General features: G+C 45.7%; 1 protein-coding gene across 5 annotated transcripts in view; it reads right to left on the minus strand.

The window, feature by feature from the left end:
* Positions 1-13749, minus strand: part of CPLANE1 (ciliogenesis and planar polarity effector complex subunit 1) — a 92572-nt gene that overhangs the window by 39528 nt on the left and 39295 nt on the right. For all 5 annotated transcript variants that reach the window (XM_075842070.1, XM_075842079.1, XM_075842052.1 and 2 more), the window contains exons 19-23: positions 6467-6684; positions 6002-6166; positions 5494-5632; positions 5183-5292; positions 2965-3120 (exon numbers count right to left, since the gene is read on the minus strand). In XM_075842070.1, the coding sequence (XP_075698185.1) occupies positions 2965-3120; positions 5183-5292; positions 5494-5632; positions 6002-6166; positions 6467-6684 (788 nt within the window). The remainder of the gene's footprint in view (positions 1-2964; positions 3121-5182; positions 5293-5493; positions 5633-6001; positions 6167-6466; positions 6685-13749) is intronic.

Consider the following 13749-nt stretch of genomic DNA (forward strand, 5'->3'; position numbering starts at 1 on the left):
CTAAATGCAGTCCGGCGGCTCAGTTAGCACACATGTCAAGATTGGGCAGCCCCTTTTTAGATAGAGCCGCAGTGCCCTCTGTGGATGCTGCCGCAGTGCCCTCTGTGGATGCTGCCGCAGTGCCCTCTGTGGATAATGCAACACACCCCTAGATAAGGCCACAGTGCCCTCTGTAGATAAGGCCACAGTGCCCTCTGTAGATAAGGCCACAGTGCCCTCTGTAGATAAGGCCACAGTGCCCTCTGTAGATAAGGCCACAGTGCCCTCTGTAGATAAGGCCACAGTGCCCTCTGTAGATAAGGCCACAGTGCCCTCTGTAGATAAGGCCACAGTGCCCTCTGTAGATAAGGCCACAGTGCCCTCTGTAGATAAGGCCACAGTGCCCTCTGTAGATAAGGCCACAGTGCCCTCTGTAGATAAGGCCACAGTGCCCTCTGTAGATAATGCAACACACCCCTAGATAATGCCAGTGTCCTCTTCAGATACTGTCACACACCCACTAGATAACGCCACAGTGCCCTCTGTAGAGGCTGCCACAGTGCCCTCTGTAGAGGCTGCCACAGTGCCCTCTGTAGAGGCTGCCACAGTGCCCTCTGTAGAGGCTGCCCCAGTGCCCTCTGTAGAGGCTGCCCCAGTGCCCTCTGTAGAGGCTGCCCCAGTGCCCTCTGTAGAGGCTGCCCCAGTGCCCTCTGTAGAGGCTGTCCCAGTGATGTCAGGGGCTTGCCCAGAGCTGGAGTCCCAGGCAGAGCGCTAGTAGGCTCTTCCTGGGACTCCAGCTGTGGTCCTGACATCACTGGGACTCCTGCTCTGGGGAAGCCCCTGACATCATTGTCGATGTATGGACAGCGATGTCAGAGGCTTCCCCAGAGTCCCGGAGCAGAGCCGATAATAGCGCTCTGCCCAGGACTCCGCTCTGGGGAAGACCCTGACACACTGTCCATATATGGGCAGCGATGTCAGGGAATTCCACAGAGTCCCGGAGCAGAGCCGACACCAGCGCTCTGCTCGGGACTCCGGCTCTGGGGAAGCCCCAGACATCGCTGTTCATATGTGGACAGCGATGTCAGAGAATTCCAGAGTCTCGGAGCAGAGCCGATACTAGCGGCTCTGTGTCCCGCGGGCCGCAGATGACAGCCCCAGGGGCCGCATGCGGCCCGCGGGCCGCGTGCTTGAGACCCCTGGTCTAAAGTAAGTGTCTAACATGTCTAGCAAGAACACAATTTCTCCTAACAGCGTGCGCCAATGCGATAAATTTGTTTAACCCCTTAATGACCGGGCCATTTTGCACGTTAATGACCAAGGATTATTTTTTGTTTTTTCACTGTTGCATTCGAAGAGTCGGAACTTTTTTTTTTTTATTCCGTCGACATAGCCGTATAAGGGCTTGTTTTTTGCGGGACGAGATGTATTTTTCAATTGCATTATTTTTGGGTGCATATAATACATTTATTAACTTTTATTAACTTTATTTTAGGAAAGAATTGAAAATAAACAGCTAATCCAGCATTGCTTTTCACGTTATAAATTAAGCCGTTCACTATGCGGGGATACCTTTATTTTATGGGTCGACGCGATTACGGGGATACCAAATATGTAAAGGTTTTATGTTTTCCTACGTTTGCAAAACAAAAATACTTCCAAGAGCCGTAACTTTTTGATTTTTCCGTCGATGTAGCCATATGTGGGCTTGTTTTTAGCGGGACAAGGTGTAGTTTTCATTGGTAGTATTTTGGGGTACATGGGACTTAATGATTAACTTTTATTTTATATTTTTATGGTGGGAATGGGAGAAAAGCAATTTTGCCATTGTTTTTTGCGGGTTTTTTTGGACGCCGTTTAATTAATGTGTTAACTTTATTGTTTGAGTTGTTACGATCCCGGCAATACCATATAGGTGTTTTTTTTTTACACTTTTACTAAATAAAACCACTTTTTCAGGAAAAAGTGATATTTTTTAATTATTTTTTTTTTGTTAAACTTTATTTAACCGCTTTACTTTTTATTTTTGTCCCACTAGGGGGATCTGCAGATCGCTTATATAATGCTTTGGTATGCTTAGTATACCAAAGCATTATTGCCTGTCAGTGTAAAACTAACAGGCAATCTATTAGGCCGTGCCTCTGGCAGTTGCTGAAGGAAGACCTGGGGGCCTTTGTTAGGCCCCGGCTGCCATGGAAACCCGACAGCACCCCGCGATTTGTTTGCGGGGGCGCCGATGGGGTGACAGAGGGAGCTCTCTCCCTCTGTCAAACACATTATATGCCGCTGTCGCTATTCACAGTGGCATCTAATAGGTTAAACTACCGGAATCAGAGCGCGATTCGATTCCGGCAGTTGGGGCAGGAGCCCGGCTGTGTATAACAGCCATGCTCCTGCCACTGATCGCGTGGGTACACTGGCAGTACCCACCCGATAAGAGCGACGGATATATCCGTCGCTATGCGGTAACTAACACCTGCTTGCGACAGATATATCCATCGCTCGTCGTTAAGGGGTTAAGTCCGTTATAAACCTGCCCCAATGTGTGTATACATTTGGAAATTGATGAAGATGGTGATCTGATAGGACAATGGTAACAGATTGGGGATATGTTGTCATCAGAATCTCTCAGTGGTGCAGCCTCAGGCTCTGGGTCTAGGTCTCTAATTTCAAGAAATCATATCTCATAGAAGGAAAGCCGTATTCACATTTGCGCAGGGGGCTCCGTCACAAATTGTCAGATTTGAAGAATTGCAATGCATGCGACACAGGACTCCACAACGGAACACGATGGAGCCCATTAGAAGTTAATAGGGTCCGTCGGTGGTCATATATCTGTTATAAACTGAAACCACGACGCAGATGTGAACAGAGCCGGAGACGATTAACACGTCAGGAAGGGCTGAATAAAGTGATATCCCGACTATCATCCGTACATTATACAGCAGGAGATTGGATTGTCACAAACTGAAGTCACGTTTTTACCTTTTTTACTGGCGGTAACTCACTGATCAGGCTGAGAATGAGATCTTGTATGAGTTCTTCACAATTTGTAGCCCTTGTGAATGGCAGCATGCGACATGCCCACTCCAAAGCCTCAAAACAGTGCTCGATCACACAGGAATCAATCTCTTCGGCACTCTAGTAGAGAGGGGGAAAGACCAGGTATCAGGAAACTCCACCCAACACCCCAAAAACAGTATTACCATGCTCCATACCCATACATCTAAAGTGGTGGCTGAAGGACACAGCGATGTAAAGTCCCACATCAGCACCTAGACAAAGGGGCCGTGTGACAATACAACACTACGGACGTAACATCGCTGAGACGCCCGACGTCAATTTGTGCCAAATTTTAATGGGATGTGTATTAGATATTTATGTTCCGATTTCTTGCAGGTTTCTTCCATTTTGAGGAAATATTCATGTATTCAATAACCTACTTAAAGGGATTGTCAGATGAAAATAAACAATTATTTTTCTTTTCTGAAATAAATAAACCTGGAAATTCGGAGTGGTCGTTCTTGTGGTGACCCACCAACACAGGCTCTGGGAGGGGAAGGAGCTCCCCGCTCCTCTCTATGTTCGATGACGCAGATGAGGGGGCTGGCTGCCTGGCTCAATTCATCTGCTAAGTCAGCCCCCTTCCCAGGTCTCTAAATCAGCAGTGATGGAGGAGGGGGCTGGCTTAGCTGATGAATTGAGCCAGGCAGCCATCGACACACTGAGAGGAGCTGGTAGCTCCTTCCCCCCGCAGCCTGTGTCGATGCGTCACCACAAGAACAGCTGCTCCGAAAATCCGGGTTTACGAAACGGGGATTGAAATCCTGCGATCCGTTCAGGTTTGAAACACAAAGTATATTACAAAGTTTATTCTTTTCAGAATAAGAAAAATAATAAATCGTTTTTATTTTCGTCGGACAACCCCTTTAAGGGCCTATTCAAATCACCGTTTGTTTCCGCTGAGGGGTTCAGTCTGAGGTTTCCGTCGGGTAAACCCCTCAACAGAAAGGCAACCGGAAACCTTAGCTTCCGTTTCCCTCACCAATGATATCAATGGTGACGGAAACCTAGCTAATGGTCGACTGCGTAATAGGTTCCGTCAAGAACAACGGTGACAAACGGAAAACCATTAGCAATGTTTCCTTCACCATTGAGATCAATGGTGAGGGAAACGGAAGCTGGGTTTTCCGTTTGACTTTCCGCTGAGGGATTAACCCGACGGAAACCGCTGACGGAACCCCTCAACGGAAACGAACAGTGATGTGAATACAGCCTAAATGGTTTTTTTTTCAGTTTTAGGTTTGAAAAGTTCTACAACTTTCTAATATACTTTATATTTCAATTCCTCACTATTTTAATAGTTTTCAATATATCAGTTTGCAATCAGTGAATGAGAACACTCTTGTTTACATTCAGAGGCAGCAAACTAGAACATGCCTAGCCCTGATCCCAGTTGAGAAGTGGTTACAATTGTATCCAGTCTAGACAATGTTATGTGATATAAACAGCCTGGACTCCAGACTGATACACTGTAGCAAAGTACCAGAGAGATGTGTGCTGCTGCTGATAATGTGTTCAGCTCACAGAGCATTGCCTGGACTGGATACAATTGTATCCACTTCTCATCTGGGATCAGGACTAGATATGTTCCAGTTTGCTGCCTCTGAATGTAAACAAGAGTGTTGTCATTCACTGACAGCAAACATATCTTAAAAATGGTGATACATTGAAACAAAAACTATATTAGAAAGTTGTAGAACTTTTTATTAATACAGGGATTAAGCCAGAAAACACCATTTGAAAGGGCTTGTCTCATGAAAACACCCCTTTTTTTAAAAGAAGCCGGCGTGGTCGTGGTAATCAGCTGATCGTCGCTGATCTGACCTCGCTACCGATCAGTGGCCGTGGTCAGCAACACATTTCTCCTGCAACGTCTGCCCATGTGATGCACGGACACGCCAGGTTCACCAGAAGTGTAGCCGCTCTTGCTACATAGTCGCTCACCATTCTGGCACATGGGTGGCGGTCCCAAGCAGTGAACCCCCCACAATGATCTCTATGTGTCCTAATAGTACTTATGGACAGGAGTTGTCGTAGTGACTCAACCCCTTTAAGACTGGTCATAGAAATGTAGTTCTATTGTGATTCAGCCTATAAGATTAACTCCCCACAGTTTACACGTTCTGAAAGAATCCAGTACCTTAAATAACTTGCCGTCGTCTCTCGCTTTCTGGTACTGTCTGCAGGTGATCGACAATCGCTCACGTACATGAAGCATCCAGCACAGGGCACAGAGCTCTCTGAAACAGACTGTGAAGACAGAAGAGTGTGATGTATCAATACATATAGAAAAAGAATTACAGACTTCCTTTTTAATACTGGAACTGTTCCTAAGAAGGAAATACTGAAAAACCCATGAAGGCACTTTCAAGATGATTCCATCTCATTGACCTCAAGAGATCTCCTGTCCAGAATACTAGACATCCAAAAAATTCTCTCTCTCGGTCTTACCTACTACGCGGCAAGATACCGAGTCATTCATAGGCGCTCCACCCGGTCCTGGCTTGAGTAACACAGTCCTACTATTGGCGTAATTCATCAAGTTCTCTGGAAGGGACTCGAGAGGAGGCAGAGAAGCTACAGCTCTAATCTGGAAAAAAAAGAAATCAATTAATTCGTATTGGTAAAGCTTAGAGATTTTCTAGCAATTTCAGAACGAACATATGTGTGCGTCATCAGTCCCCGTCTCAAAAGAAGCTCACAATCTAATTTCTCTATCTCATACACTAGAAATGTCATAGGATGCAAATTAAAGGGGTTTTCCAGTGAGAAAATTTTTTTATGAACTATCCTCAGGATAGGCGATCAATATCTGATTGGTGGGGGTCCAACTCTCGGCTCTTTTGAGTGTGGAAGGAAACCAATAAGAACACAGGGAGAACATACAAACTCCTTGAAAATGTGGCCCGTGGTTGGAATTTAACCCAGGATCCGAGTGTTGCAAGACAACAGTGCTAACCTTTTGCATGACTTTTCTTGCTCGTTTAATCTGTTTGATGTACCACTGGGCAGCAGGAAGGGAGCAATGCGCCGCACGGAATAACAAGAGTATACGCTGCAGGACTCCGGACAGCTTCTGACGGACGCGTTTCTCCAATTCCAAGAGAAAATCACTGGGATCCTCCTAAGAATCACACAAAAAAATAGCTACATGAGAAATGACTCTTCTAACAGTATCCAATACATGCCACTCAAGAGACATGACAAAAATCATTAGTAATTGAAAATCCTCATCATCTTCTATAAAAGTTGTTAAATATTCTATTTAGCAGTTTCGTACTTCTACAGAAAAGAAGAGAGTGACATCCCCGTATGACCACTACTACAATCCCCGCTGAGCATGCCCAGACTCCTGAATGGTAAATCTGCCTAGTTATTTTGGTAATACGGGAACGAGGGGCAGAAGAATATTAGTAACACTTACTTCACTGACTGAAGAGGGCTGTGGACAGTACAGCGGAGGCGCTGGGAGATACAACCGCTCCGGCACTAGACCAGAAAACTTTCTGCCAAGTTCCTTTGCCGAATCCATCAGTTGCTGGAGGGTTTCAGTGAGAATCTCTGCATCGGCCATTACGGCTGCCTTCAACATCTCTTGAACCGAGCTGAACAGTATATCTGCATCTTCTTCCTCAATGGGATCTGACGTGTGCAAAATAGAATACATTCAACATAATAGGGGAACGGTAAAGTGTCAGAGTAAACCTATGGCAATCTAGAACTGGATTAATCAAGTCTAAGTACGCACAGTAATTGCAATTACTTTTTTTTTTTTTTTAACTCGTTTTATTAAAAACATATAGTACAAATGCATTTACACCATACATTGTATACAAAAAGGAATGCAGAGATGTGCACATTACAAAGCGTCTCAATTTAACATATCAAGAAAAATACATACACATGAGCAGACAAACAATATACATCTCCCGTATCACATACTGAGCCAAGCACTGTAACGGAGGTTATGATGATTCATTATCCTTTAATTTAGCTAAGTGTCAGCGATCTACGGATGTCGTGATATCTGTGTGGGGTATATTGAGTCTCTGCAGATTCACACCATGCTTCCCATATTTTATAGAATTTATCAAGGCATCCTTTTTGTTTATACATTATCCGTTCGTAAGGGATGATCGAATTCACAAGTGATTTCCACTTATTCACCTTGGGAAGACGCGGGTCCATCCATCTAAGAGCAATAGCCTTCCTTGCCATAAACAGAATTTCCCTAAGAAATATTTTCATGTAATGCGGCCAACATTCGTCTTGGAGAACACCGAACAAGCAAATCTGCGGAGTTGCCGGGACAGGAATATGCAGAATTCCAGCTGCTACCCCAATTACCTCATCCCAGAAAGAGGAAATAAATGGACACGCCCAGATCATGTGCCAGAAGTCGGCCCTAGGAAACCGACACCTGTGACATTCCATACTCGGATATCTACCCATTTTTTGTAGCCTAACGGGAGTAAGGTAGCTCTGATGTATCATGGATAGTTGTATCATCCTGTTATTGGCCGCTGGGGACACATAGAGTGGGGAAGAGAGAATCTCCTCCCATTCCTCCTCAGTGAGGTTGGGTATCTGTGTTCTCCATTTGTCCTTTACTGGTAGTGGTATGCTAACTTTGGCCGTTATGAGAGACGTGTAGATGGCTGATATTAACCCTCTGGGTCCTTGGGATCGAAATACTCCTATCAATGGAAATTGTGAGAATGCCGTATCTGGGGCAGGGAACTGGGCCCTGAGAGCATGGCGCAATTGCAAGTACCTGTAGAAGGCAGTCCTGGGCAGTGTAAATTCCGACTGCAGCTGTGTAAAGGATTTAAGGCTTTTTCCCTCATATACATCCCCTATATTGTGTATCCCATGTTGTATCCAGAATACTGGAGCCAGGTCCTCCGATACCTGCGTGAGGAGTGGGTTTGACCATAATGGCATGTCTGTCTGCACGTCAGAGTACCCGTAAATGCCCTTTGCAGCTGACCATACCTGGAAAGCCACCCTATGAACAGGTAGTACATTCTTGAGTGCATTCATGGGTCCTTCCAATACTGGCCAAAGGGTAGGTATTTGCAGGTAGACAGCCAGGTGCTGTTCCCTATTTGTCAGCGTCGTGTCATTTACCCATGCTTTTAAATATCGTAATTGCCCCGCTAGATAGTACAGAAAGAGATCCGGTAAGGCAGCTCCCCCCTGTGTTTTGGGTCGTTGCAAAGTAGTGAGGCTGAGTTTTGACCTATTTGCACCCCAGATGAATGTTGGGAATAAGGCATGTATCTGCTTAAAGAAGGTTTTGTACACCGGTGTCGCTGCGTGCTCTAGGATATATAGGCATTTGGGGAGGATGACCATTTTAATTAAGTTAATCCTACCAGTTACAGCCAGGGGGAGAGTACTCCAGATCCTGAACTTGCCCCTTACATAATCCAGCAGTGGTAAGATATTAGTTTCATGATCATTTCTATGGTCCCGATTTATAATGATACCAAGGTATTTAAATGACGAGACTACTCGTAGACCCTGTATGATGTCTGGCCATCCCATTCCCTGCAGGGGCATAAAAAACGACTTGGTCCAATTAATGTGAAGTCCCGAGAACTTCCCAAATGATTCTAAAGCAGTGATCGCCACGGGTAGCGTCTCCCTGGGTTGAGACATAAGAAGGACCATATCGTCTGCATACAAGCCAATTCTTTCCTCCTTTCCCCCCAGCCCTATCCCTTTGTACTCAGGGTGCTGTCGAATTTGTAGGGCTAGTGGTTCAATAGCGTGGGCAAACAGCAAAGGAGAGAGGGGACAGCCCTGCCTAGTGCCCCTCTGTAAACTAAAATGCGGGGATAACATTCACCAGAATTTGTGCCCGTGGTTCCTTATATAGAAGAGAGATCCACCTAAGGAATTGAGGCCCAAATCCAAATCTGTCTAGAGTCTCCAATAAGTATGCCCATTCAATGGAATTAAAGGCTTTAGCGGCATCCAACGATGCTATTGCCCAGTCTGCCTTCATAGCTTCTCCTATCTGTGCAAGTATCTGTACCCTACGGATGTTGTCGGATGTAGATTTCCCTGGCATAAAGCCAGTTTGGTCCTCGTGAATTAAGCCTGATGACTTTATTAAGCCTATTTGCTAAGATTTTGGTAAGTATCTTGTAATCGCTATTTAATAGAGATATCGGACGATAGGAGCCACAATCCATCGGATCCTTATCAGGTTTTAACAGGACTATTATAGTTGCGTCGTACATACTATCAGGCAGCCACCCCTTATCTAGTGCATAGGAGAACATAGCGCGTAGGGAGGAGATGAGATGTTCCGAGTATTTGTGATACACCTCTATAGGAATCCCATCTGGGCCCGACGCCTTCACTTTTGACATGTCCCCCATGGCCTCCCGTATCTCCTCCTCAGTCACATCGACCTCTAAAGCGATTCTGCCTTCTGTGCTCAGCGTAGGGAACGTTATATCATCCATATAGGCCTTAAACTCTGACACATCGTATCTAGAGTGGGAGGTGTATAACTCTTTGTAGAATTGTACAAATGTCTCGGCTATACCTAGGGAGTCTGTCAAGCTCTCCCCAGATCCCCCCTGTATCTTGAGGATGGCTGGACTTTTAGAGTTCTGGTGGATTAAGTGTGCCAGTAGCTTACTAGACTGGTTGCCCAATTCAAAATACGATTGTCTGGTAAAAAATATTTTCCTGTTTGCCTTTTCCTGAAGCAGCATAAGGTATTTCTGCCCTGTTTGCAGCCAGAGATCCCTGTTCGTGTCTGTCATCTATGAATTTGCCCTCTAAAATTTTGCATTGCTGCTCTAGCTCTAATTCAATCCTGGTAGAATCTTTTTTAATATATGAAATTGTGGACCTAAAACACCCTCTAAGGTAAGCTTTCAAGGTGTCCCATGCAATACTGGAATTCTCAAATGTACTATGGTCCATGTTAAACACCTCCAATTGATCTGGGATCCTATCTTGAGGGCCTATCAGGGTCAGCCAAAAGGGGTGTATTTTCCACGTCCCAGGCCTAGTATGGCCGGGGAGGCTAAGGCTGGCCACCATAGGGGAATGATCCGACTCCGCTCTGGACCTATAGGAGATAGAGTCAACCATGGGCAAAACAAGAGCATTACCCACCATATAATCAATGCGTGATAGGGAGTGTCTGCCTAGTGAGTGACATGAATACACTTTAGCTGTCGGATGTTTATATCGGTAAAGATCCATCCACCCCATCTCATCCAACCAGAAGCCCAATACAGACGTGTCGGGTGCCGCCCTATCCCCCTCAGAGGAAGTGTTAAGTCTGTCAAGGTTGCAGTTCACTACCATATTGAAGTCTCCCATTCCCAGTACTTTTTTTTTTAAAAAACATCATTTTTATTAACAGTTTTCACATTTTCTTACAAACATTTCACGCAAAGGTTGCATCATGAGTGCGCAGCACTCAACTGTCATTAAATTAACCTTGAGTTAAATACAACATAACATAACATACAAACATGGCATAAGTCTCGATCGTCATATAGACCGAAAACATGACTTCCCCCATCCCCGACAATACTTAGGTCATCAATGAGTATCTACTTATCATTTATTCCCCGGCTAGATCAAAGTTGCAAACCCCCTAAAGTGCCTGCCAAGAGCTGCGTATAATACCACTTTGTGTGCCTGAAAGGCGTAACAATTTCCACTACCTCGGCTGCTGTGCACTGCGATTCTATGAATATTTGCCATTTAGCGTATAGCTTCTTGGTTCCCGTTTCGTTCCGTCTTTCCACCTTCACCCTCTCCAGAACTAATAACGGTTTCAGGCGAGACACAATCAGGTCTAACCCCGGCGTGTCTGTTTCCAGCCACTTACTCAGGAGGCATCTCAAGGCTACCAGTAGAATCGTGTGCACCAGCACGGGAGGTGATCTCACCCCTCGAGCACCCTCTTCCTCCGGTGGCCGCGCCTGATGGAACAATAGCGCTTGAGGCGTCATTGGAAGGTTCGTTTTCCAATGATCCGCAATATATTTATGTACCATCCCCCAAAATCGCTTCGTATGAACACACCCCCACACTCCATGCCATAAATTTGTCAAGGGTGTATTGCATTTGGTACAACACGTAATGCGGTCGGGGAAGGATTGTGAAGGCAAAATATTAAAGCCATATATAGCTGAATGCATCAATTTAAAATAGGTTTCCCTCCAGCTCTCATTTATCACACTCTTCCGTACCGTCTCCCAACCCCCCAATATGATCTCACCTATACCTGGATCTTGAGTCCACCGTTCCCAGACTTTGAAATTAACCCTTGATTGTGGACGAACAAAACCATCCCCCAGTGCTCGATACAACCCTGAAATAGTCGCACGCCCAGTTGTTGGACCTATGACCTCATCTAGAGTGTGCGCGGTGGCTTCCTTATTCAAATCCCTGAGCCTAGAGGTGCAAAATGCTCGTGCCTGAAGAACTTGTAAAAAATTAACCCTACCTTCTAGGGGTCTGAGTTTAGTGGTGATTTCCGCCCCGGTTAACCATCTCCTTTCCTCTATATGCATAAGATCCCCTGCGTTATTTATTCCTACCGTCCCCCAAGAGGCAAATCTGTCTCCCTTGCCTACTCCCGGTAAAAACTCCGGGTGTCCGCTCAGCGGCATATGTTTCGATACCAGGTGAGGTAGATCGAAATGCTTACGTACCGCTTTCCAAGCTAGTACTGTATCTCTCAATACAATGGAGGTTTTGAGACGGCACGGAAGAGAAGCGATTCTACAATGTAGCAAAGCCTTCAGGTTCCAGGGTGAGGCATACTCCCCCTCCAGATCTAAGTTGGAATAATGGCTCGTTTCGTGAAGCCAATCTACTACATGACGCAAAAGACAGACCACGTTATAGCCCCTGATATTCGGGAAGTTCACGCCCCCTTCTTGTTTGCCCATCATGAGCTTGGTGAGTGCAATGCGAGGCCTTTTTCCTGCCCATATATTTTGTGAATGCGGAAGTCAGTTTAGAGACATCGACATGTTTCAATAGGAGAGGGAGTGTTTGAAAGGGGTATAGCAATCTGGGGAAACGAACCATCTTAATCAGGTGGCACCTCCACAGGAGGGATAACGGCAATTGGCCCCATCGGGTGAGTTCCGCTTGTATTTTTTTAAATAACGGGGGATAATTTAGGCCATACAGGGTGTCTGGCACCTTCCCTATCTTGATGCCCAGATAAGTAATGCAGTGTTCAACCGGGGATATCCCACATCCCAAGGATTGCCAAAAGGTCTTAGGCAATGGCTTGCCCAACTCCAGCAGTTCGCTTTTAGCTAGGTTGACTTTATATTCCGAGCATTGCCCAAATTCCTGTAAAAAGTGAAAAACCAGCGTTAAATGCTCTTGAGGATTTGACATAAAAAGTATAACGTCATCAGCAAACAGGGCTAACTTAACTGCCAGAGACCCTACCTGAATACCTCTGAACATATCAGATTCCTCCAGGAATCTAGCCATAGGTTCCAGTGCTAGATTGAATAACAGGGGCGACAGGAGACATCCCTGCCGGGTTCCTTTATGCAATTGAAAGGGATCCGACAGAAATCCTGAGGAGTGAACGCGGGCCTGTGGATTATTGTAGACACCCTTCAAGAAGACCTGGAAGGCTCCCTGGACATTCATTTTGTCTAGCACCATCCCCAGCCATTCCCACTGTATTTTATCAAAAGCTTTCTCTGCGTCTAGCGCTAAAAGTGCCGGCCGGGTACCTGGCTGGGGATCGTGCCTGACTGTTTCTAGCACCGTCAACACTTTGCGTAAATTAGTCACTGCCGACCTGCCCTTTACAAATCCTACTTGGGATTTTCCCACCAGTATGGGTAGATACGTAGCCAGACGATTGGCCAAAACTTGTGTGAGTAATTTCTGGTCTTGATCTATCAGCGATATAGGACGGTACGACCCCGGGTCAAGAGGATTCTTCCCCTTCTTGGGTAACGCCTTTATATGCGCTATTTTGGCCTCTGCTGGGAGAGCACCGGTCTTTAGTAAGATATTATAATATGCCACCAAGGTAGGGCTGATTTCTTCTCTCAGAGATTTAAAAACTCTCCTGTGAATCCATCTGGACCCAGGGCCTTTCCGTTAGATAAGGTCTTAATGGTGCTCTGGATTTCCTCTAAGGTAATCTCTGCGCTCAAGTGACCGTTCTGCTCCTGAGTGAGCCCTGGCAGCTTTACCTTCTCCAAAAATTCCCTACCTTTTTGGGGGTCTATGGGCGTGTCTGAGTAAAGGGCTTGATAGTATTTACTTAATATAGTGTTCATTTTTTTGGGGTCTGATGTAGGATTTCCATTAGAGTCATTAAGTGTTGAAATGTGTGACGGTGCAAACCTCCCCTTCGCTAGTCGCGCTAATAATTTGCCCGCTTTATTGCCGAAACGCATTAGATCTGCATCAAATTGGGACCGATAAATACTTTCTCTTTTGTCTAACCACTGATCAAATTGCCGCTTAGCTTCCCTCCATTTCTCCCCCAAAGGCATTGATGGAGAGTGTAGAAATGCTGTGTATGCACACCGTAATTGGTCGCTCGCTGCCTTGTACCCTTCGGTAGTCCTGCGTTTAAGATTAGACATATATTGCATGATTTTCCCTCGTATTACCGCTTTGGCTGTACGCCAATACAATGACGGGTCCGAGCGATGTGATGCATTATCCCCA

Source organism: Rhinoderma darwinii, chromosome 1 (assembly GCF_050947455.1).
Source record: "Rhinoderma darwinii isolate aRhiDar2 chromosome 1, aRhiDar2.hap1, whole genome shotgun sequence".
In the NCBI taxonomy this organism is placed as follows: Eukaryota; Metazoa; Chordata; class Amphibia; order Anura; family Rhinodermatidae; genus Rhinoderma; species Rhinoderma darwinii.